The 26927-nt window shown below is 39.0% G+C and overlaps 1 protein-coding gene across 1 annotated transcript in view; it reads right to left on the reverse strand.

Annotated features, from left to right (window-relative positions):
* TACC2 (transforming, acidic coiled-coil containing protein 2) overlaps positions 1 to 26927 on the reverse strand; it is an 85723-nt gene that overhangs the window by 14759 nt on the left and 44037 nt on the right. Inside the window, exons 4-10 of the mRNA XM_010564660.1 lie at positions 22383 to 23703; positions 17455 to 17515; positions 16203 to 16410; positions 12269 to 12330; positions 11325 to 11440; positions 10432 to 10603; positions 495 to 638 (exon numbers count right to left, since the gene is read on the reverse strand). Of these exons, the coding sequence (XP_010562962.1) occupies positions 495 to 638; positions 10432 to 10603; positions 11325 to 11440; positions 12269 to 12330; positions 16203 to 16410; positions 17455 to 17515; positions 22383 to 22777 (1158 nt within the window). The 5' untranslated portion in view covers positions 22778 to 23703. The remainder of the gene's footprint in view (positions 1 to 494; positions 639 to 10431; positions 10604 to 11324; positions 11441 to 12268; positions 12331 to 16202; positions 16411 to 17454; positions 17516 to 22382; positions 23704 to 26927) is intronic.

Consider the following 26927-nt stretch of genomic DNA (forward strand, 5'->3'; position numbering starts at 1 on the left):
ACTGCTTCTGCATGCATATTTAGGGCTGACTGTCCATGAAATTTTACACCCAAAGGATTGTGCTCCTTTCGTTCACACAATCTATCATAAAGTTTGGGATACTCTAACACTAGATTGTATCCATTTTTTAATTGTTATTGTAAGCCAGACTAATCTCGTATGTAGCTTTGTAAAATCCGTAATTTTATTCCTATTTCTAGCATCTTACAATTTTTATATAATTATATAGCAATGTTGAGATGCACAAAGTACACTTGAGGTTAAAAATAAAGATTTATTTTCATATAATGTCTGCTTTTCACTTATGTCAAAAAAAGTAAGACTTGCAGTGTAGCACCTTTTGCTTTGGTAGCCTCTAGTGTGGCTTTAGCACGGCTGAGGATGGTTTCAAGAAAAAAACAAGTGTTCATAATATGAATCATTTGGGAGAAAACAGGAAAGAAGCAAACCACAAGGGGCACATATTTCCTTTTCCAAATTCTGAAGAAAATTACCTCTGCTCTGGCAAGTCGTAGTGCAGAGTCTAAGTCTTGCTGGGGGTAGAGAAGACCCGTGGTGCCTTCTGCATCTGAGGTGCCGATCCGGGAGTACAGTGCACTTTTAGAGATGGAAACATCTGCTGGGATAGCAGGTTCTCTCTGTGTGTTTGTTTTTTTAAATACAAAGAAATGAACCATTAAATATGTGTTTAGCTGATATGTTTTCTGGGTGTAGTGCTAGGCACCAGGGTCCTGAGCTAGGACTAGAATCCTGTGCACTACTAAATTGTAACAGTAATAACACTGACAAGGAACTTTGAATTTAGCAATCATAAAATACACATTTAAGATCCACAGTAAACACCAAGACAGCCCTTACAGAGAGAAAATAAAGACAGCACTTTGCCACCAATATTTTAAGGTCCTATATTAGAAAATTTACTACTTTCTGATGAAGACATTTCATCAAAATATCCACAAGAAATGCATGTCAGCAGAGGAAATTAGAATGAGAGGCAGAGAGCTTGTTAAGCTGAATTCTGCTTCCATAAAAACAGATCAAGAAACCAGAAGCAAGAGGACAGCTCACTTTCTTAGGTCTGACCTGCCAATATACTGTATCTATCATAAATGGTATTACATAAAAAGTGTAAATATCCAGGTGATATTGCTGCCCCACTGGTATTTAGCATGCGATTAGTAAGTCAAATGAGGTTTTATTTGCAGCTGCCCGTGTCGCCTCTGTCAGCAGCCCAGATTAATGCAGGAAGACAACAGCATGTGAAGCGAGGAAGAGAGCAAAAGAGAGGTATGTGACACTGAGATGCACGAGATGCCTTGCAAACAACTCTAGATACCAACAATCCAAGTTACAGCACATTAAAACCAAGGAGATTATAGAAGACAGTTAGGAAAATACTAAACAAAGAACCCCCCCCCATTTTTAGACACCATCCGTAGCAATGCCCTGAGAGCAGACCCCTCTGCAGCAGACACCCCACCACAGCTGTGTGTCCCTGTGTCCCCTACCCACGCTGTGCATCTCGCCACCCACCAGTTAACACGCACGTGCTGACCGCCTGGCTGGGTACTGCCTCTGGCAGTCTGGGAAACAAAATGTTCTTTCTCTCAGCTGCTGGTGGGTCACATAATCATTTTGGGGGTGGATGTGACCTTATCGCTGTTGCTGGGGTTTAATGTTCAACTCCTCTGTTAAATATACATGAAGCTGGCCAAAGGAATCAGGATTACTGGGGACGGGGAGGAGAGGGGCAGACGGCACAGATACCACAGCCATCACCAAAACACTGCTTCCTTACAACACTGGACTAAAACAGGCTGGAGAATCAAAATGTCACAAAAAATTAAAATAAACTTTTTTTTAAAAGAGGAAGCCCTCATGGAAACCAAACAGGGAAGCAAGTTAATGGTAAGAGGCATCTCTATGAGCTCTGTTAACGTTTCCAGGCTCCAGAGCAGAGAAAGGGGATTCCCTCCACCCGTGCAGTGCTGGGACGCCCACGACTACACTGCACAGGCGCAGGCTACAGTGTCCTCGGGATAATTCTGCGAGACGGAGCCAGAGCACCTTCACTTCACAGGCTGATGACCTGCTCTGGTCCCTGCATCGCCAAGAGGGGTCCTGGGGCAGCCCCACCTCAGGGAGCACCCGATGGGAAGATGGGCTTAGTGAGCCCTGGCCAGGGACATGATCTTGCACTTATTACTTATTTTCCTTTCTCTTTCTCTTTATATGAAATCCTTCCACCAAAAGAAGTTTCATAGGAAAGATCTTGTATCTGAGTATGGCTGAATTTCCTTGAATTTCTGTGACCTAACAAGATACCTCACATAGTACAGAACATTCACACTGACTTCACCAGGCAGGACACAAATGCCCAGAAATCCCTCTCACTGTGTATGCGTACACATGTCACTTGCTACGCCAGTGTCAAAACTGCATTTTAAAATATGGAATGATTTTTTTTTTTTTTTTTTAAGCAGATTCAGTAGCAGAATTTTTCAGTGGGCTCTCATAACAATTAAAATTGTCCCTTGTGACGATGCTACATGTAGCCACAGAGAGGGCTGGACCATGGCCCACAGTTTGTGTGGGCAGGGAGAGAAGTCAGGTTGATCAATGCCTTTTTCCATCCACTGATGGAAATGGGTATTCACATACAGCTTTTCTGGTACAGCACTTCCTTGCTGCTGAAAAGGGGATAACATTTTTACAGTTTACTTGTTACCTTTGCGCATAAAGCAATATATTCTGTTCCTTCAAGTTCACTAATGCAGTACCTTAGTCTTTAGGCTTTATCTGCAATAATTAAGAGTAGCAATCAAGATTTTTTTAATGAGTCTTTTTAGATAAAAGAGAGGAAAAGATTTTATTATTGTAAAAGAAGGTTGGATCTTTTTAGTTGCTTGGGTGGGGTTTTTTTAATAAAATAGCAGAGACACATTCTATTGCTTGAGGCCCAGGAATGTGAAAGGAGTAGATAATGTTTGAATCAAGGTTCAGTCCTCCTGTACACAACGTGCACACAAATAGACCTCCTTAATTTCAACACCATATGCTCTTGTTTCAACAGTTACAGGAAATTTTGTAGATGCTATTCCATAAACCATTCACTTGCTCACAGTTCTTCTCGCACAGCCTACAATAATAGAAAGGATCCAAACCCACTGTTAATTTTGTTGCAATCCCTTCTGAGTTCTCACATCAGACCTTACTGAAGAAGCTATATTGAAAATTACATACAATGCTCACTTGAGATAAACACAGGACTAGATGTTCTGGATATCACATCTGTAGAAAACATGAAGAAACTACACCGGCTACATTAAAAGACTAGGCAAGAAAATTTAATTAGAGCAAGAATAAGCTAACCAGTACTTACAAAACACTATACTGCATCTTTATATAAGAGAGTCTCACTGATTTGCTTTGTATTTTTTTGTCCAGTTTTAAACACAGGAGTCGATTGACTATTACTTCTAGCATCTATGGAGCAGGCCATCCCTTCCCTTTTTTGCTACATTTAACCATGAACACACAAAATAATGATCAATTCCAATTGGGAGGTGCAACCTCAAACCTGGACTTTCCTACCTGAGCAAAAAGGATCACAAGATCTATCAAAATTACATAGCCTGTATTCTTGAAAATATCTCCCAATATACAACAACTACACACGAGAAAATACATCTGGGACACAAGCTCAGACATCTGTGTAAATGCATAAACACAAAAACACATGGTGCTGTCCACGGATCTGAGTAAAAGTAAAAAAGTCAATAAATAAGACTTAGTATCCCAACTTCAAAAAACCATTATTTTAGTTCCTTCTCAAACACAAGGCAAGAATAACTGAGAGATAAAAAAAAGCCATTAGATCATCAAAGCTGTCCTCAAAAGAAAGGCCATCCTGGAGATCAATCTGTTGAACTGTAGGTATCATATTTCAAAAGTCTCCTGCAGCTTAATATGCTGGATCTCATAAAAAGATTGCTGGAAAATATTAATTGCGGCAAAAGAAACACGAATCTCCCCAAGCTCACATAAAAACGTGTCAAAGTAACTGCCAGGATGATGAAAATTTTTAAAGAAAAAAGAACACTTAAAGCATTTAATACATACTTATGCATATTTTTTATATAGTGCTCAACGCCTCACTAATATAGTTACGTTTTCTCTAGTTTTCTCTTGTGTTTGAGTAAATTGTACAAAAGACTAGTAATAATGACATGCAAAACAATATTTCCAAAGATGACTGTAAAAACTCTTGGAATTTAACCATTGAGCAGAAATGCTTGCGGTAGTGGTCCGACCAGTATTGTCCTAACTCTGGGAACACCTCATGTGAGTCACAACCGGGGTCTTTGGCAGGAGCAACTGGTAGAAGTCCTCATGGTTTTACTTCAAAAGCTCCAAACTGATGCACAATTCAGTAACTGTTATTTGCTGCCTCCAAATATTCCTATCCTGAGAAAATAATATAACCTGACCAACAGGATGACGGTATTACCCAAAATAACTCTGTCAATGCTTTAAGTTCAACACCTAATTGCTGAGAAGGTAAGCAGTTAATTGGGGTAATAATAAGCGTAGGGATTTGTAAGTCACTGAACCTCTCACAGAAAGATTTGAGTTTGCAGGGGAATTACTACTAAATGTAGGTCACTGCAATCTTAGTGTAAATATTTGAGAGCTCAATGCACTTCCTCTTCTCCTCCCAGCATCTTTCACAGAAACCAGATATCTGACCAGAAAGGGAATAAATGCACATTGATTAACCAGCTGCAGTTATCTCCCTTCAAGAAGGTCGAAGTGAAAGAAAATAGAGAAAGGCACTGGAATGGAAATGAAAACTAGTTTTTATCATACTGTTTAGAGGAATATGTATTTAGCCCTGCCGAAAATTAGCTTGCTCTTTACAAGCGCTCAAATACTGCTTGGGTGTGTATCAAATGATCTACTCTTTTAACTAATTGATGTGCATGCAGACAGGTCAATGGAAGCAAAACAAGAGCTATTTGTGCTTGCAAATATACTGAAAAGCAAGTAAAATCCAAGCATAAGTTCTCTGCCTGTAAAGTTTTACTAGAAAAAATGGTGTCCCTGTTTGAAGGAAATATTCCTCCTTCGCTACCATGAGAGCCCCCCAAAGCCATGATGCACTAATCCCATTTGTGTCGATGCTTTTCCTTTCAGTTTCTCTCCTTTCCCCGGATTTTATTTCAACACCCAACTCTACATTGCTTCAGCATCCATAGGGCGGTGGACACGAACGCTATCGGCTTTCTATTTAAGTTGCACCTATAAAAAATGGCCACAGGACATCCTAACGGAGACTGTTCAATAGAGAAGTGTTAATTCATCTCAATGCTGGAAGATAGAAGTCTTTGTCAACGTAAAAGCAGATGACTAGTCCTGCTGTTGTTGAAGTCTGTGACAAGAAGTTTCGGAGTAGCCAAATAACTTCCCTCTGTCTGAAAACAACTGCACATCCTTATTGTCAGGCCTAGTACTAGCAGAAAATACTTGCATTTAATCTTTATTTTAGGTGACTTAACTTTCCATAACAAGTGCTTGTGTCTTTAGCATCCTATTCTTGTTACCCATCCTGTAATGGTTTAGCAAGTGTTAAATGTAATTATACAACATTAAGAAAAGAACTGAGACCAGCCAACCAGAAGGGAATTCTGCTCGTTAGCATCCGAATTCAAGTCACTGCAGTCATCTGGTGGATCCTATTATACTTAATCCAGGCCATCAGTCACTGTAGGTCACAAGGGTTGTCATCATAGGCTAATTTAACATTAGCAACCTCCCACTGAAATAGTAAAGTTATGCAAGGACAAAAGTCCTTCCCAGCCTAACATGACACCCACAGTATTCAGCTAAAAGCATTCCTATGACTGGACCAACATGGGGCTTTGTGAGCGTCAGAATGCTACCGATTCTCTGTCAGAGGGTGGAGTATTGCTTATTTTTCTCCCCTCATCTCTGCTTATAGTTTTTGCTATCTTTGTTATACAGATTAATGGCATTTTCTAAAAAATCACATGAAATCCATTCCCTGTTTCTAAGTTCTAAGGAGTTCATAAACTTGTTCTAGATAAAAGAAAATGCTGTTTAAAAGCATCTTTAAAATATAACTCAACATAATCAAATATGTACTATAACATTTTTGCAGCTCAGAATCTTCCCTGGGTAACACTCAAGAATTCACAAAAATATGAACCTATTCTCTTCTGTCTGAAATAGTACAATTTGTGAGTTTCTGAATTGCAGGCCGGTAAGAAAAATGCAGATGTCTAACAGAAGTTTTTTGTATAACCCATGCAAGAGCATCTAGGTATTGTTATGTGTTTCATCTTGAGTGTTTCCTGGTGCTGGAGAGCCTGACTGCTGTATGGTACAGCAAAGTGCTGGGAGGACAAGGAGGCAGAGAGAGAATAAGGAGGTAGAGAGGATCTCAAGAGGATCCCACCTCACCCTCTTCTGACACCCGCCACTCAGGGCAACAGAGCCAGGGGACACAGTCACACACAGGCTAGTACTCATACAGGAAAATGGTATTTATCTTTTCCTCCTTTGTTCTTTCCATTCCTAATTAGAAGGTTAAGCTTGGTTTCTAATGAAGACAATGGCACATTTTTCTTGATTAAATAAAAGATTATAGCTACATACTTTAAAACAACCATAAATCTGCAAGGAATTAGTTTATTTCGGTAAGTATATGTGCACCATGGAAACAGCTGGCTCATGGGCTATTTAAGGTAAGCAAAATAAATCAAATATAATAATTGTTTTTTCATAAAAGTACAGTTAATGTGAAAAAAAATCTTTAGTTTTATGAACTAGCTATTTTATGACTGATCTTTAAAGCACCAAGAAATTCTGCCCTATAACCAGCCCAAATGTTGTTATGATGCAATGAACTCAAGATTATACTGGATAGGGCAAAAAACTTGCCCCGACTTATTAATGGACAGTATAAGAAGAGGAAGGTCACTGGAGAAAAACATGTCAGAAGCACATTCTCATTTGGAATAAAATATCTCACTGCAGCAGGACACTGCCATCCCTTCAGCATCCCATTCAGCTGATACCACCTCCCAAGAAAGCCACTAACATTTCTGGCTTGATTTTTTTGTTAAAAGTACCATGAAGGCCATCATAAACTGGCTGTGCAACTGGCTAACCACCAAACTCAGCACATCAGAGCAAGCTTTTCCATCCCGTTCCAAACACAGTGAGGACGATGTGCATCCCTAGAGCAGTGCAAAGCATCACTCTGAGGCAGAACTACCCAGTGCAACCTGGAAGTAGTAATAAAAAGCACGGTTCAGATCTTCATGAATAAAGACACATTGTGTTGGGAGGCCTTTTTATCTTGGGAGCTCTATCGTCCTTCCAAACCTGCTGTAGTCACTTTCTTCAGATGCCTGAGGGCAAGGTTGATTGAATTTCTCACTTCTAAACTCTGAGGGTCAAGGTGTCTATTTCTAGCTGAAAATGCCAACAAAAGGCAAAATGTCCCTACAGTCAAAATCTATAGCAGCTTTACAAGAAGTAGGTTTGGTACTGTTTTGCCATCAAACATTTTAGGACAAACCTTGCTTAGCTAAATGACAAATGGCCACCTGGATTGCAGAATCTGTCTCCTGTGAAAGGTATGTGCCTGCTTCTTGCCTTCAAATTCGCCTTTTGTTAATTTGGATGTAGCGGTACTCTGTGAGTGGAGCCGGTGACAGCATTTCTGTGTGCAGTACTGCTTTCAGCATGCTCTTTGATGTCACACTGAGGTGCGCACAGCTTAGCACTGCACTCTGAGAGCCTTAGTTACCTTGTTAAAGAAAAAGCAGCACTCGGTTGCTTAGTCTGTGCACACTCACACACACATGGCAGGCACAAAACAGATACCTTGGAGCAGAAAGAAGACAGGGTAATCTGCCTGGCTAACTTCAGTGCTTCTATCCTCATTGCAGCAAACTCTAACTCCTCCTGTCAAGTGTTTGGTTGTGAGCAATCCACAGAAAAAAATGTATTAAGAACATAGCAAAAATGTTTAACACATTCAAAAACGGAATGTTATATTTTAATGTATAATTCTGACAATTCCTGGGTGACAAACGCATCCCATATTCCTTTCATGACTAGAACATCGATACAAAACTCCAGTTTTTGGTTAGTTTTGAGGTAGCTGTATAGGCAATTTTTATTAGGGGGTAAGTATGAACAATTCTTTGGGTAAAATAAGAGTTTTCCAAAGCTGAAGCTGTTTTTCACAGACTCCTTTCATTTTCATTTTATATGAATTTATGCCAGCTGCTGCTCTCAATTCAACCTTTGTCGTTTTAAACTTTTACTATAAATATTATAGAAAATATGCCTGACATACAGAAATGGTCTACAGATCAATTTGCTTTTCCTAGAAGAAGCCATGCCAAATTCTGCATTAGATAGATTACCAGAAAAATTTTCATTGCAGCAGAATTAGGGCCTAAATCTCTGAAAATGAATCTATGCATAAAGACCTACTAAGCCAGGTGTCAAGACAACTCTCCACACATCAAGTCCTGTGTTCAAGCTTAAAAGATTTGCTTTATAAAGACTTCTGCAAAACATATACATCAGTGATATAAGATAGCTGGAAGTGTTGATGAAATTTAAGTTAATGTATTTCATGAATTAAACTAAAATATCTCTGTTCCTTAAGTTCCCGAAAGGCCAAAGTTACTTTGGGAAGAATCAAATCATTATTTTGCTTCTTTCCCACCTCCCATCCAAGCCACCTCCCACCCCTTTCAGATGAGGCAAACCATTCCTCTACCTGTGTATAAACAAATTTAAAGAAAAGTGACATTTATATTTCTGCTACAAACCTGAAGTTTCTGAGCAAATACTGGGGGGTTCTTTTCTGCTAAGTCAGGATCTAGATATTCAGGCTGATCACATATTGAGGTTTTCTTAGATATCCTATTGAGAAGAGCATCAGCAGAGACAAAGGAGTCTTCAGGAGATGTCTGAAGGGTAAGGAGGATATAGAATAAGCAACAGAGATTTTGCCCAAGTAGTTCAGGCCAAAAGCAACATAAGTGTCTGCAAATCTTTGATTCCTAGTAATTGCATGCCCCGCTGCTGATTACTTTTGAATACACGATTCATAGGTGTGACAGACAAACACCAAGAACAATTCTTCCTAATTCAAAAGCTGAGTAAATTTTCAAAGACTAACATGAAGTAAGTAATATTAGGACCTCTAAAGCAATGGCTTTGAAACCATAGACCACAGCCCACTCTCAGTACTTCTGCAATAGTTTTCAAACAGTTACCATAGGTTTTGTTCATACAGCAGTTTATGTTCGGTTCAGGCATCTCTAAGGTAGTGCAAAAGCTTTGAAGACCACCAAAACTGAGGGGAACCTCAGCAAGACTCTTTGCAGTCTTTCCAAAGTCTGTTGTTCCTTACTGGGGATAAACTAAGTCATGTTCACAGTTATAACATCATCAGGATAAATGCACAGTATGAGCGTGGACAGAATTAGAACGACAAAACCAAGACCACTGGGATTTGAGTACCCAAGAGTCCCTGCAGTGAGAAAGTATTCAAGCTCATAAAAAATGTTTTGTGAGATGGTATCAACAGCATTGTTAATATAAATTAAGCATAGTATTAAAGTGAGCTGCTTCTTGTTTTGACTCCTCAGTAAATATATTGTCATATAGCTTAGCATGCCTATTGGTGTAGGCATTTGTGAAACAAGTTTGCCTGGAAATGCAGAGGCCTTGAGGGAACCTTCACGAATTTGAGAACCAATGCTCTGAAGTCTGTATGCAGTGCAAGCTGGAAGCAAGGAAGGGCTCATCACTAATTCAAATCCAACCCAGAGAAGCCACTAAAAAAAAGTGATTTAACTGGAAGCTGGAATGAGTTCTAATGATCAAAAAGTGAATTTTACATCATCAGTATCAGATGACAACAATACAGTTAACAGTTTATACGAAAATGTGAAAGGGCACCTGTTCTTTACCAACAAAATTTTGAAATTTCACAGTACATGCAACAGAACAAATCATGTCTATATTTATATGAAACCACTTATTTTATATATAAAATATTTCTTCAAATATTGGGTTAAAGCACAGGGTAAAAAGGCCTGTGTCAGAAAAAAAGCACTTAAAAGTATCAGCTTGGAATAAGGTATCACAAGAACATCTTAAGCTACATTAAGAATTCAGAAAATTCTTCTGAATTCCATCTGTTCCATGAACGTACCTACCTCCCTCATTTGAGTCCTACCACATGCTGCTACCAAGATCTTTAAGTATCAGGTTGAGTTTTACTCTACTTTGGAGATCCACCTTTGCTACCTCTTACATGACATGAGAAATCCCTGCAGGAAAATGATTCCCAAACTCTTATCATAAATTACTTACTATTTCAATAGCCTCTGGAGTTGTTCCTAGGGTCATGGGCTCTAGGTCTTTCTGCTTTGACTTGTCAGGTGACTGTACATGTGCCTCTTGGCTGGCAGCTAGGACTCGGGAAGCTGGATGTTGTATTTTCATTCCAGAGGATTGCTGGGCTTCAGGGTCTTCAAAACTTGACCTGGAAAAAGATTGTGTACATGCTTTCAGGGTGGAGCACAAGGCCCTTACAATTCTGCTTTTGGTAACAACTAAGCAAGTCCTCTTTATATCATTATATCCCATAACACTTTGCAATATCCTTTCAAAGCAATGCACCAGAGTCACCTAAATAAAGCCAGTTCCATCAGAAAAGTTATGCACATTCCTTAAATATTTCTCACTTGCCTTTTTACCCCTTTCTCATTGTGACCTACATCTCTCCCAACAAACAACCTTTACTAACAAGAATAGATGTCCTTAACAAGCAAAGTTTTTGGAAGTAAATACAACCCCCACATCCTGTTCTTATGAACCAGACTCCTTGTTCAGAAAATATATCTAGGAAAGGCCAAGTGAAAAGTTGCAATTAGGAGATTTCTAGATTGACATGAAAAAGACCTCAGTATCTGAGAAAAAACCTTTAAGTAGGAAGCCATTGTTTAGTGAAACAGTTGCCACTGTGACTATTTAGTAAGAATATGAGGGAGAAATATATGTCCTTATTCCTTCCCATTATAAAACTTCTGTATCTTTGCCCTCTATTCTCTATCATATGTGTATACAGATGGGAATCTATTTTTAAACAAACAACTCGGTAACACAGAGGCAGAGAGAGGAAGAATTGCCTGTGTACGTGCTATGATGGTAACCCACTTCCCTGACATACTTTTCCATTGCTGAATTTGCTTGCAGTGACATACCCTGAGCACGGTGTTGTGGAATCAGACAGTCTGATGGGAGGTGATTTGACTGGGCTCTCCTGCTGTGCATCAAACATTAGGTATAAAGATTGTTTCTTCAGGGTGCTATCATCCTGCTGGCAACAGGAAAAGAAAGACTCATTAAGCAACTCAACCGTTCTCTGTTAAAGCTAATTCAGGTCACTGAAGCCTTAAGTGACCAAATGACTTGACAGGAAACTAATAATACAGGACTGTAATATAGTCTATGCTAACTGATACTGAGATGATCCCTTTAAGGGAGAAACCATTAAAGAACAAAACCTAAACAGTTCACTCTTTGTCTCCCACTTTGGGGTTAATCAGATTTCTGGTCCTGTCAGGTAGGAGGCATCCCTTGACTGAAAGTGTTACTAAAATATTCACTGAAACTTCTCATCGATTTAAGCACCTGACATACCCGCTTGATTTTTCTAACCTCCCCTGTGGATATACCCCCATTGGATCTAGTCAAGCTATCAAATCCATGAATTAAACAGAAGTAAGGCAAAACAACTGATAACGTATAGTACTGCATTCCATATTTCACATTCATTCTGTATTCTCTCCTCATTCCCTCCATCTTAAAATTTTTACTCTCAGTTTCTTAAAATAGTTCAATAGCTGATGTAGACAGCTCTGTACTCTACACTGCTGGAAACAGTGATTTGCTTTTAATCTCCAGAAAGAACTACTATGATGCTAGCTTAAAAATAAAATAATAAAATGGAACAAGCTCTACAGGACATCGAACAACAAAGCACATGCAATTTACCCCAGTTATGCCAATTTAAAGGAACTGGTTTTGCAAATCTGCTGCAGGCACATTGTAATTAATTTAAAGGGTAGTGAGGCTGATGGCATTATCAGGATAGTATATTATGACAAGGGAATGCAAATGAATGGAAATGGAAGTGAGAACTTACAGGCACAGAGGAGCCTATTTTCTCCATATATTCTATTTCATATGAGTTGCCATATTCCAATTCTGCAACAGAAACAAAAAAGAGCCATTAAATACATGCCATGAAATGATTTTTGCAGAAGTAAAAGAGATCTCTTCTCATTTACAAGGGCCACTCCCATTCTGCTCAATACTTTTCTATGAGGTATTAAAAACAGACTACACAGAGAGAAAGCAGAAGGTGCACTGATTTTCAACAATGAACCTATGACACATTTCAGGCAAATTAATTTGCCTGAAAAATTTCAGCTTTATCAATTTGCTGAAGATTCTGCCCCAGGGGCCAGAATATTAAGAAAGTTTCAGAGTGCTTTCAGAGCACAGATAACTTTCCTCTATCATGTTATCTTATCAAAGAAAACACATTTTTCAATAATTGATAATGCTGATACCAGTTTCCTTTAATGTACACAAAAAGATTTTAAAAGCTGTTGAGAAATGAAGTAATCTCTATTTCTTAATGTTTATCACACAATTCTTAATTAAGAAGGACTACTGTGGTATCACTTAAGATAAAAAGATACATAAAATACTTGTATGCTCATTGAGCAAGGAGTGAGAGAACAGCCCAGCTTACTGGGCTGTTTTCACATTTTAGTTTCAGAGGAAAAGCCTAAGGCAGGAAGATTTACAAAGAACCCTAAATCTAAACTCTAATCAAAATGCAAATCTTCACTGGTTCTCTACTTCTAATCTCCTAATTACACTGGAAGGAATAACCAGCATTTCTTTCCAATCCATGGTCACCCAGTAGCTGATATAGAGGCAGACAGATAAAACACAGCAAAACGGAAAAGAGAAGATTCCTTCCTGCACCCAAAAAAGGCAAAGACTTTGTTCAATGACACCCTAATTTAAAAATTAAAAACATAATTAATTTGTCCTAATGCTGTATTTTACTCTGTTTCCATGAGTTAATTCAATAAACCACTTGTATAATTTAACTTCCGTTATAGTTAAGTTCTAATGAATGGCACACTAGCATTTACATTATGATAGAACTGTGTGCTAGAATTCTTACAGATTTAGGCAGCTTTTGAAAAGTAGGGCTTGTATCAGGAAGATGGTAACCATCATTAAAACGTCTGTTCTTTAAAAACAAACGAACCCTAAAGATAATCTCTTACCTGTTTTGTAAAGAAAAAAAGTTTCAAAGGGTGCAATGTGAGTTTACAATGCTCAAAATTTTTTTATAATAAAAAGCAACGTAGAGTACAAGCACTGTAATTCCACAAGTCTATGTACTATTTTGTCAAACAACCACTGAAGAGGAACAGCCACAAACTCTCAGTACCTGACATGTGGGAGATATTAATAGTAAAACGTCTACGTGAAAAGAATGCTATTATAGCAGGCTCCTCATGTTTAAATTCCTAGCACCATATGTTTTTAATGGTAATAGGGAGCCATGCAAGATGGACAGTCTCCTGGTATCAGATACAACCTTCTTTCTAGTGAAAGCAAAAATAAAACTGAAACGATGAGATCGAAACCACCTACTAGATGCAAAACTGCAGAAGAAAGCATGAAATACCAGACAACAGCACCCAGTGTTTAGTAACTGCCTTTCTGTATTTCATTTATCTACATATAGCCCAATGAGGTGCATCAGGAATGTTCATGGGGCAGCTGTATGACCCCAGAGAGCGATCCATGAGCGAGCGTGCAAGCATGCTCATGGGCAGGAGACGTACCGGCACTGTCCTCTGCTGGCACAGCCAGCAGTGATCTTCCATCTGCCTGCAGGGCTGGCAGCGGCTTTGCAATTGCAATCCAAACTGACTTTTGGGACAACACGTATTTAACTTTACTGAATTAAAAAAGGCAGGACACAGATGGAAATACTTCAGCTAGAAACAAAAGGAGTAACGTGGCTCACTAAACGCAGTTTGTTTCATCTCATTGTTCTCAGAAGTTTCCAGCATAATTAGACTCTATCTCCTCCCCTAGGTATCTCCTCTAAGACATCATCTCCCCTCCAAAATCTTAGGCTCCGGCTATCTCTATACATTCAAAATTACAAATGCCCAGGATATCCCATGAAGTAAGATATTTATCTTTTATAAATACATACAACAGACTTACTAAGTGATGTCCTCCAACTCGTCCTACAAATAGCTGCAAGATTACATCAGAATTTTCTGTTAATAATTACTGCTTATTTCTGGTCTGTGCAACACGAAAATGGCAGCAGTTATAAGCAGCGCATGCAACAGATGAGAGCTGGATGTATTGGCTGACTCAGTAGTTGGGCTCTATCTGTACAAAAGCCGTGTTGGGTTACAGGATAACACTCATACTAGTATCTGGGAGGGATAAAAATATTCGCACTGAGAAAGAGCCCTGGAATTACTCAAAAATTTCTCAACGCCACAGGAGCAAGACTGTCAAGGGAAAAAAATTATTATTTTTAAGAGATCTGAAAAGCGGAAGCATTGTTGATTATAATTAGCATGTAATCTGAAACTCCGACTATACCATGCAGCACACATGAGACAAGACAATTAGCATTTAATTAGGAGCTTTGCTCACTTTCTTCTACCCACTTTGATAGCTAAAACAATTGCCTTAGAGTATCTCTCACTATTCTTTTGTTCCATTTCCTTCCATATAATTTCCATCTTCCCAGATTTGAGGGGCTTATTTTCTAAAAAGTATTTCTTTAAGTTATTTTTTTTTTTAATACAAATGAAGTGAAGCCTATGTCTAAAATTTGTAATTTTATAATAAAGCCAGTGGATTTATCCAGACTGAAGTACTTACCTGTACAGGAGACTCAACAGATTTCCAAAAAGCCCAGGCCACGCAAACATATAAGCACATGTATATGAACATGTGCAGTGCCATAAAAAAACACTGTGATTACTTGTCCTTTTAATGTCAAACACATTTGACCTAAAAGCTTGGCAGTTCTTAATTAAGCAAAAACTCCTCAGACCCAGTCTAAAACGGCATAAAGTAGCTTTAATGGTAGATTGGGACACGGTTTGAAAGGTTAGGGGAAAAAAAATAAATTCTGATCAAAAAGAAAAAGTTTAAGCCAAGTTAAACTCATACATTCTTCCCACCCACAAAGCTGAAAATCTGCCTTTGGAGCAGATGTTGCAAAGCAGTATTCCCTCTGGTAACCCCAAGGAAGGCCACACAGATTTTCTAAATTCTGTCTCTTCCACATTTCACAGACCTGGAATAACAGTTCTCTTAACAGAAACTTCCAGATTTAGCTCACGACTGCTTATAGGAAGGTACAATAGGAAAAATCTTAATAAGCTGATCTCAAAGGAAATTTTATCTGGCACGTGAATGATAACTATCTTACACAGGGGGTATCCTGGACATTTTTATGCATAAAGATACCCAGATCCTAGGAACCTGGAGTACAGACAGTATGTTAAGGGTCTTAACGCAATACACAAACTTTGAGCAGAATTTTAACCTGGGATCTTCTCCCATTCAGGACAGAGAAACAGGCTCAGGCAAAACCAGGAGTTCAGTGACTCTGGATCCAAGAGCACTAAGCGAGAGCAGTATCAGACCCCCGTCTCCCGTGAAGGCACAGAGAGAACAGGTAGCACGCACAGAAGAACAGAGCATATCTACAGTTAATCATACAAAGGAAGCAAAAACTTTTCTCTGAAGTCGCCTCTTTCATTTTCCTTTAAGCTTCCTCTCTACTCTTTCTTGAAAACTCAAGGTTGGACTATTAGGGTCTTACATTCAGCTCCCCACAATTGCCAAGCTCCCCAGACTGGTCCAAAGAGCATCATTTTTTAGGGTTCCCAAATAATACAGTTTGCATTCAGCAAAGTACATGCCAACATCCTCGAACAAACCAAAACCCCTTTCTCAATAAACACAACATTAGCTGGGTGCAGACAGTACTTTATAAAGCATACCCTCTGTAGGAGAGCTGAACTTAGTCTCATTAACAAATGTAGACAGATCAGACGGTTGTGGGTAATCCTGCTTATCCGTGTTCAGGTCCACAGTCATGCAGGTCCATTTCTGACTGGTCACTGAAGATGCCAGTTTCTCCTCATCTGTTGCATGAACCACCGTGGATATGACAGGAGGTGTTTCTGGAGTAGGCAGTGGAGTGGGATCCTGCAGAAAACAAGTGCCAATTAATTCTATTATCTTTCATTAACATGGTGAATAGTTAACTGGCTGAATTCCTTTGCATGACCACACTCATCTTTTTAATTCCGTATTCTTTGCTGCAGCTCTGTATAAAATACTTAATGAAAAATATTAAAGTACTTCATTTAGAATTCTACTAGCAGCAAGTTTTCCCAGTACAACTAAACTCTTTGATGATAAACACTTGCATTGCAAAGCTGCCTTGATAACAAGGAAGAAAGAAAATCCAGAGCCACTTATACCCGTTAGGCACTTGACATAAGTGGCACACATCACCCATGACTGAAGTCTTTGACTACCCAAACCTACTTTTTAGGCTTCTCTCATAGGAGCAAATGTTCGTAGGTCTGCGAGGTCACGAACCCTTTCTTCACTTCTACACTGTCAAGCAGCACAAATAAAAGGGTGGGATGGATAACAGAAAGACAAACAGCAGCATGGAAGGAGCTGTGCCACATCAAAGCAGTTAGGCCTTTGTAGGCAGAACAGCTTTTGTTAACTTCTCTTCCAAGAAAACCACCTGCTGGCAGTTTACAACAAGGAATAAAACCATTCAAGCACATGTTCCTGGTAGATCAGCCCACTTGTTTTATTTCTATTTCCCTTCCAGCCCACCAATTTGATGCATTTAGTTTCTTACTTTCTAATCTAAAAATGCCAGGGAGGATAGTTACGTCTAGTTTTTCAGACAACTGATTGAAGATATTTTCATATCGTCACTCCGTTGCAACACAGGACCTTCCAAAGTACATTTACTAATAGTCTAACTGGAATTCCCAGAGCAAATGCTAGATCTAATATACATTGTATACATGCTTCTAGAGACCAAAAGGTTAATACCTTATGATTATAGCCCAATGTGCTAACTGGACACCAATATGCTTATATTCTTTACAAAAACCTCTTCTATTATTAAAAGTACAATTCTACAATTAAATAAATCAAATTTTCCTTTTTTGCCCCTACAAGAACACAAATTACATACATCAAAATAAGGCAGTACTTTACCTGAGAAGGAGGATCAGATAGCGGGGATCTTTTTGGTGATTTTTTCACCCTAAATGTATCACTGAAAATAAAGTTAAAACAGTTAATGGTAATACCAGAAAGAATCAGGTAATTTCACACCTAGCAAGAGACAGCCACAGACAATGCAACCTGTAAGCCCTTCTGCTTTAAAATCCCATCCATTAGGCAGCAGCACCACAGAGAAACATGCCATAGGTACATATTCTGGTCATGCACTTGGAACAGGCCTTGATTCCCCAAAAGCTGAGACAAGCAGGATTGCCATATTTTTCATGCTAACTACTGACACATTTACAGAACAGAGTTGCTGCTCGATTGGAATTCAAATCTCTGCTCCACCACAGACATCCTCAGTGGCCTTAAGCAAATCATTTAGCTTCTGTCTGCTTCAGTTTCCAAAATTAGGTCTAAATCACATCTTTACCTGAGAATTAAAACTGTGATAAGCTTGGGCAGTAAGTTCCAATGACCCCACAAATAATTAAGAAAAAAATTGGTATGCTTTGGATGCACTACATAAAAACAGCTAAGGCAGACGCTGTCCCCAAGATGCCAGAACAAAGCTCTATCATTACAAATGTGCACAACAGACCCTCTTTAAAAGAAATACAACAACAAATATGGCAATTCTGCTTCCAGTTCCCCTGACAGCTCACAGTGCAGACTGGGAGCATGGACATTGAAGCCCTTCAAAATCCCATGGGTTTCAATCAGGCAAAAGGAATGAAGAACATACATTATGTCTTTGTGTATAATTATGAATGTTGCCTTTATGTTTGTTCACAATTGGTTAAAAATATTTTCTAACCAGGAAAAAACCAATTATCTACCTGTTCCCTCGAAGCATATTGCCAGAGTTATTCAAACAGAGTCATATTACTAACTAGAAGAGGGAAAAAAATTCACAGCAAACTCACTGATAAAGACTTAATGTTTGAACTGAGATGCAGTAGCAAAAATTACTGCTCACCAGCTCATCCCTGATCAATGACAGCAAGATCAACATTAGAAATTATAATGCTGGGTTTCAATTGGTAGAGGGTAAATCAATACCACATCTAGAGGGGAAAATAAATCGGACAGCTGAATATTGGTGTGTTCAATGCTACTGATTATCTAGTTATGATGCTAGAAGTAATTAGGATAACTTATCCTTTAAGAAGGAGAAACACTTTATGCAGTATTTACGAAAGACTGTACAATGTTGTTGTACAACAGAAGAAATACAACTTTCGTATTTTAGCTCAAAGATACAAAATCCATACAGTTTTTAAAAGAGGATCTTCTCTGATAGGCAAACAGATAATGAGGCAATAGATTCCTCAAACTCATTCACAGCCAGGCATCTTACTTAAAATAGCTTTCATATGTGCCAGTGAAGTGAAATAGTTAACATAAAAGCTTCATGCTGAATAACTGATCATGCTGCAAAATAAATTAAGTAAAATTAAAAAGCCCATAAATCAAAGAGGAAACTTGAATTGTTAGCTTAGAATTACTTACAACAGAGAACATACAGACATCACATCTTCTACCATCCTAAGACAAATAAGACAAAGAAAAGAGAGACAGACAGAAGGAACTGACAAAAAAGATAAACCTACAAATACTCTGTTAATGTTAATGTGTTAAGGCAATCAGATCATGCATATTTTCTACCTGTATATCTCAACCCCTAGTTTTTGTTGTGAAATACATGAGGAGAAAAAAAAATTCATCAAGTCCTTCAATGTTTTCAAATTCAATAGTATACTTTTGACACGCTTTCATCTTACAAAACACATTTTTCAAAGCTGATGCCTTCAAGTTAAGTTCCTTTCAACATACTAACCATCCTTGCCTTCCCTGATGGTAGCCACCTGCTTTCTTTTCAAAACACAGTATTTGTTATTATATGGGATGTAAAACTGTTCTTCAATAGCAGCTAAGGTTAAGGAAAGAGCACAGTTATGCAAGGTTTTTTCATATCTGCTGATTTGTTACAACTGTACAGAAAAAGCTATTTGACCATTTCAAATCATTTACCTAAGTCAGGAAAGAAAATTACATTTCTTTAAATCTCATATTTTTGGCTGTCACTCAAGTCTAACTTTGTGTTCTGACAGAACAAGCTGATTGCCCCAAAACCAGAAGCAAACCTTGCCAAACAATTAAGGCTAGGAAAAGTTTTCATCTACTTATAAGCTTGCCAGCTTCTGCTTGGCTCTTCTCACGTGGAATGCTCTTGAAAGCTAGCGCCTTGCATTTCTAAACACAGCCTCCGATCATCCAACAGTTTTGACAGCCATGTCTATACAAGCCACCTATCTTTACTCATCCCTAAAAGGAGGCACTCGAGAGGCATCAGCTCCTTTTTGTTCAGGATCATCTGAGCAATATGATCTATCTCAAAATGGCTCAGCACTTAGGTATATGACCAGAGAGCAATTTGCGTTGAACTGGCATCTCTTCTAAAAATCTCATCTTTTCACATGGAGGTCAACGCTTCGACTGCTACAGGTTTCATTCAACAATAAAACTGTTTTTATTGATTTAACACAGGTAAGACCTAACATATGGCACAGATTCAAAGTAGCACAAGCTTAGCAATGGCTTAAGCTCCTGCCTGGCTTCTTCACCTCCCATAGGTCTAACCTAGAAATCGCTGTCTTTCCATATGAGGAACAAATTTTCAAACTGGTCCATAGAGTTTTATTTCTGCACCCCTCAATAATGCTAATAAAAACTCCTGGCTTTGCAAAATTGTCCTTTAATTAGGTTGGAGAAGCCCTGGTATATTACAGTATCATTTCCTAATTCAAACACCTTCCTTTTTGCCTCTTGGAGCTGAAGCATTTTCCACTGGCTTCTCTCTCCTGTCCCACCATGGGAGCATTGCCAAGGAGGGTCGGTCCTACACCCCATCTCCCTGCCTGGTCAGGGGTTCTCCTGCACTGGACCCCACGGAGGAGCCATGCCCAGTGCCCTTTCCATGGAGAAGAGAGACCAGAGACAGGCAGAGAAAAATAAAGCCACTGCTCCCCCTGGCATCACCCAACAAGCCTTAGACTAATTTTCTTCTAGAAAGTATTATGGCTACAGGCTGCACTGTGTTTTAATACGCAGATTGTCATCTTTGTTAGAAACCACTTGCAAGTGCAGACACATAACACAACGCAGTGAAAGCAGTCCCAAGCAAGGGCTGGGAATTCCTGCAAACCTCCTGACTGAAGAACCTGTAAGCCCTGCTCTAGGCTAGTTTCACTTCTTCCACAATGATAAAGACCAGCAGTGAACTCTGTGACTCTAGGACAGGGCCTTCCTGCAATAGAATTTCCCAAGGATGAATGTAGTTTAGCAAACTCTTTGTAAACTCACATTGCCCTAAATTAACACCTTTGGAATTAATTCTAATATTCACAGCAGACAGGTGGACCCAAGAGGTTTATACTGGACGTCTGTTAACCCCACTCCAGCTACTGGAAGACACAAGGAGACTCTGTCTGGCTGCAAATATCAGATTTAAGGATCTGGCGATATTAAAATTCCCTCTTCTTCCTCTGCACTTCCCCAGTAAGATTCAAATTGTTCCTCTCTTATACTCAGACTTTTAAGTCTTCTTGGTTTGGACCAAACCAGTTTGGACTACAGGCTTGGAAAATGTGCCAGCTTAGCATGCCTCTTAATTCCCAATAAATTTGAGGCATAACTCAAAAAGAAGCAACATCAGAAAAAGCAGGCTCCTCCCTCAAAAAACAATTCAACTATACAGTGGTCTATACCTTCCATAAGTCAGAAATGCCCCTAAAAAGAAAAAAATGGCACAAGCTTCCTCAAATCTGGCAAGGGATATGAATTAGAAGCCTAGAGGGCAGCAGGCTGCTCAGAAAAAACTGAATAATCTCCATCTCACTCTATACAGGAGGTAATTTTTTTGTACTGTTTTACATTAACCATGTTATCTTCAAATTACCAGGCTTTTTAAATTTTTCAGTCACCTTTTTGTTAGCTAGCTGAAACATTTAAACCATAAAGGGACAAGCACTGAGGTATTTTCTTACAGATACAAACAGGATATCAATTTCAGATAAATGGGACATAAACTTACTGATTACCAACTCAAAATATCCATTTCTGAACAGATAAGGTAACATGCACACCAGCAAGTTAACCATGGAATCAATGCAACTAGCCATTGAGGTTTTTAACCAAATATTTAAATACAACAAGCTAGAAAATTTATCCTGCAATTTGTCAACGGTGTATAAAAGCTGGATATTTCCCTAATGTGTAGCAGCCTAGGAGATTTAAACCCTTCCGCAGAGTTGTAAGCTCTTTCACAGAAAGGATATTTTTCACATTTTTTAGTCTTGTATTTAAAAAAATATATTTCCATACTGCACTCTTCTGTTTCAGGTTACTTTCCTTTCAATTCCATAAGTCACTGGATAAAACCATCTTCCTGCTGTGTGCAATAGCAGATTTGTCATTGCCTTACTATTTCACATCCCACTCTCAAAAACTATGATTCATAAAATAGTTTTTACTGGCGTGAATACTTTGATCATCTTAATCAGTATCAAATTCCCAAGGTGAGGTCACAGAAAGGTTTGGCACAAAATTGATAAAATTTGGACTTAATCATATTCAAAGATACACTGAGTCCCAAGATTTCAAAAATCCAATTGCCAGACCAGTGGCCTAATCTGGCTTGATCTGGTTCTCCCCTTCGCTCTGGAAACTTCAAGCTACTAAGGAAAGAGGTTGAAGGAGAGCACGGACAGACCCCCAGCATGAGTCCAGTTGTGTGGCTACCAACACTCAACGTCGTCTTCTTTTCTCTATTCAAATATAAACCCGGTGTAAGTCTGCTAAGGTGTAGGAATGTGCTGCTTCTAATCTAGAAACATCTGTGCCCTTTAACTTACGTTTTTAGTGGCGTCTTCTTCTTTTTTGCAGGCTTATTCAAGCTGTCTCCTTCAGCTCCGTTTGTTTCATTGGCACTGGCTGGTATCTCAAAGGAAGCGGGAGATTTTGAGGGCGAGCTGGCTATCTTAGAAGAAGACTTGAAAGGGTCAATAGAGTCCTCACACATGTCTGGCTCAAAACTGTACGTTTGTTGAGGCAGTTTGGGCGATTCTTGCATTTTTGTACTAGATGAGAACGGGTTAAAATTGGGATCATCCCACTTGTCAATATCAAAAGTGTAAGAGCCTTTTGTGATAGGGATTTCATTTGGATCAGTGGGTGACTTGGTCGGTGTGGTTGGAGCATTGTCAAGCTTTTCCACTGACTTTTTAGTCTTTGGCCTCCGTAGTGGCATTTTAGCACCAGGCTTTTTACCTGCTTTTTTGGGAGGAGGAATACTCTCCTGCTGGTCTTCACTCACCCCTTTTTCTTCAGAATAATCAAACTCCAGCCTCACTGCAATGCCTTTGACCGGAGGGTCTTCTTGTCCTCCAGTGTCAGGCGGAGTCACCTCCACAGCCTCTGGTGCCGTTGTAAGAGGTAGTGTTTTCTTACTGGCAGGGGGAGAGTTTTGTACTTTGCTGCCTCCAGTGCTAAATGCACTAATCCCTTCAAAACTGTCTGGATCCAAAGGGTAGGATCCTTCAGGCACAGGTGGGGCCTCCTGTTTCTCAGCAGAGATTTTAGAAGGTTCAGTACATTCAGGCTTTACTGAGTCAGCCTTCGCTTCAGATACTGTTTTATCCTCACCTGGGGCACAAGCTGCTTGGCCAAGGTCAGACGGTTCTTGTGGTGTTTCCTTCACCAGTGGAGCATCCAGAGATTTTTTTGCTGACTGCTTCTTTTTTAAAGAAGCTGGTCTGGATTTCTTTGTTCTCTTAAGGGTACTAGAAGCACTACTTGAACCAGTACCGTACACATCTGCAGCAGGCGCTAATGTCTCACTGTTGCCAAGATAAGATGCTCCATCAAAATCACTAGCTTGCAAGCTAAGAGATCGGGACAATGTAGATTTGGAAACTGGGACTGAATCAGTAGATTTTCTTCGAACATTTGCTTTGGGGTCACGATTCTTTGACTCTGGAGAGCTCGGTCCTAAGGCATGGAGAGAATCAACCAACTCAATGTTATCAAAGTCCAAGTTGTAAGTTCCACTGCTGGCTATTGGCTTGTCCTCATCGAAGACGGTGGAAAAAGAATGGGAAGGTGGGCGGAAAGGGCTTTCTTCAACTGATTCACTGTGTGACACATCAGTTACAGGTACAGCTTCTGAACATAATCCTGTGGGAACAAACAGAAAACTCAGTGACTTTTAAACACATTTCTGAAACTAGAGCTTAATAGGTTTTACTATAATCTAATATTACTACAAGTAAAAGAGTAAAGGGTTAAAATCATACAAATGGACTAAGCAATGATTAAAGGACATACAAACCAAAGTGACATTTCCAATATATGAACTAGATTAAGGGAAAAAATAGTTCTGTTCTCCCCAGAAAAGGATTCAAGGCAAGTTTCATGAAAACACAAAATATGTATTTGCAATAGCCTCTAGAGCATCTCTTCTAAACTAATTATGACTTAGTTAGAGATGGATATTACCCTAACACGCTAAATATGCCAAATACCAGAAAAAACTGAACATCAAGCACTTTATTACTCCCATTTTCTACTATTACAAAGAGTTCACGCAATTGTGTCGGAGCTCTTATGCGATAAATTCCCTGTAAACTGACTGGTGCTTCAGCAGTTACATGTTGATCTTAAGTTTTGTTTCCCATGTGCTATTTTTACCAATTTTCCCAGAGGAACATGGCTTCATTTCCACAACTCATCAATGCTGCTCCTCTATCTGCCCCAAGCAGTCAACACACTCTACTTTGACCTCATAATTCTAAGTTTATAATGCGACGTGAATCACTGAGAACTTCATACGAAATAAATTATGGTAAAAGTAAAAAAATTAGTCAATTAAAGAACCATACAAATATTCTCAATTGAAAATCTTCCTTAAAAAAGACCACTAGAAGCTCCCTACAGATTATTTAAAACAGATTTCTCCTAGTTCTAACTCATCAATGAAAAGAAAATTTTATAGAAAGAATTATATGCTAAAACTGTTCATCTGAGCAGCTTCTCATTGTAATTGAAGATTTGCTTATTGAATGGAATCCTAAAATGATTTATAGAAGTCTCTTGACTTGGGACATAACAACTATATTGGACAAGGCAGAAAAAGATATGGTGCATATCAAAAAAATAGAAAATATATAGGTTGGAAAGGATTAAGATGATGGCTCTTGCTGCCTTCCAGCTCATTAAAGTTGATTACTAAAATGTTTTACAAATCCTGAATATGGTTTGCTCCTGCTGTCATTGTACTGCCACCTATCAAAACGTAACACAGTCACCTCTGCCTACATATGCATGTTCGAGTCAGGGTATCGGAGACCTGGGATATCTCCCTCCAGCTCACAGTTCAAGCTGGGGTAAGCCAGCTGCTCTGAGCTCTCACTGATACGTACTGGAGCAAAACGCCCCAGTGTCTCCTATTGAAGCAATGCAGCGTTCTTCACATTGTCATTTTTTTTAATTATGCAATTATAAAGAAAAACAGTCAAACAAAAATTAATGCTTTGCTCATCTTTAAATGATTTCAGAGAAATTTCTACATGTCTTTTTCATTCCAATCCTGACATGTTTTGCAAAATAATTCCCATTTTGCCCAGCTACATTCATTAACGTTGTTCATAAAAGCAACACAGAAAATCAATAATTACTTTTAGTCAGAAGTTATGAATGGATTAAGAACAGAAAAAAACATTTTTCCTTTGTTTCAGAGCAAATTATATGTCTGCATAGAGATTACAAGAATTATTATTTATGGATGTAGAGGACAGAAAGGATTTATGGAAATTGGACACATTTCCCAAAGCAGTACCTTAGAGTGGTACCACGTATTTCCAGAGATTGTCAAAGGAATGACAGCTACACAGTTTTTCTTTTAAGACTGTGGAAGTTTACTAAGTTACATCAATTAAAATAATATTTTAATATGTTTTTCTGCTAAATGAATGGTAATAACATGGCGGTACTTCAGGACAGTTTATTTTTCTCCTTAATCTCCACTGGGCTGGGCCTGGTTTCAGCCTGGCTGAGAGGTCATTAATTAGACTTGATTTGCCAGCTGAGCTGGTGCTCGCTTTGCACACACATCACTTCCTGACACTGATGGGACTTCTGTTTGGGGGACTCAAAGAGTGCCATAAAACTCCAGCATTAGACTCATCTGTACATTTTACTCTGAAACGGGAAGGGAAGATGCTTAACGGGAATACATTACAATAAACACTCACGTAGATCTAATATGTCAGCAGAGTACAAATGTAGGTCAGCACAAAATAAAAGGGGGATCTGAACAAGAAATCTTCTGCAATTATGCGTTGTTTTCATTCCAGTGTGCGCCAAAGGCCTCTACAGGATTGAGGCCCCTTGTTCAAAGTCAGTACAAACATGCATTTAAAAAAAAGAAAAGAAAAGAAACCCAATGCCCTGCAGGACTTGGACTGTAAATGACAGGCGTGGTAGAGCTGAGGTTAGGGAGCATCACAGCAGCAAAGAGAGTGTACAAGGCTTTCCAGCTACTCAAAGCAAAACAGCATTCAAATTTGGTGTGCTCCACATAGTGCAGAGCTTTAATCTTCTTTAATTGCTTATTTCACAACCTCCTCCTAATCAAACCCTTTACTTAAGAGTACAGATTTCTGCAGAGTGTCGGTCGACTCACTACTATGACTATTTTTATTGTTTCTTTATGAAACAGTACGTGAAACTGTCTCAGAAAACATGGCTTTTGGTAGAAGTGAAATGCTGCTGTCAGACTCTTCTGGCATAACAACAGAATTGGCTCAGTATTAGTAACAGCAGAAACACTGGATAAGAAGATATGAAAGGTACTCACTATTGCAAAACAGCACGGCTTTATTACTACAGAGAGATATGAAGACCATGCTTTCCTGACATTAACAGCATATCCAGAGAGCAGTGCCATTTCTCCTTTTACACCGCAGAATTAAGCAAATCAGTATTACTAATCACAGTGTTTTATTAAAATGCAATTTGATCACAAAGGAACATACTACAATATAAGCTAGGAAAATTAAGGCAGGACTTGCCCTATAGAGAGGCCAGCACAAGGTTTTAAATAAGGTTTATGCCTTTCATTGGCGCTGACAGTCACCCACAAATTATACTGGTAAGAGCTGCACACAGGTAGATACTAAGTTTTACAAAGCATTCCAAGAACACCAGTGATAGCAGGGAAACTTACGTTGCCATAAAAAACCAGCCAAACCCCGAAAGAAACCTCCCATTTTATTCATCAAAAAAGAAGGTCCACGTTCTGCTCCTTCCACAAGGGAATTTCTCCGATTTCAGAAAAGTTTTGCATGGATCAGGTATGAAAAGCAAAACCAATCCCAAACTCCAAACCAACAAAACCCCCC

The sequence above is a fragment of the Haliaeetus leucocephalus genome, unplaced genomic scaffold (genome assembly GCF_000737465.1).
Source record: "Haliaeetus leucocephalus isolate CR32 unplaced genomic scaffold, Haliaeetus_leucocephalus-4.0 Scaffold184, whole genome shotgun sequence".
NCBI lineage: Eukaryota > Metazoa > Chordata > Aves > Accipitriformes > Accipitridae > Haliaeetus > Haliaeetus leucocephalus.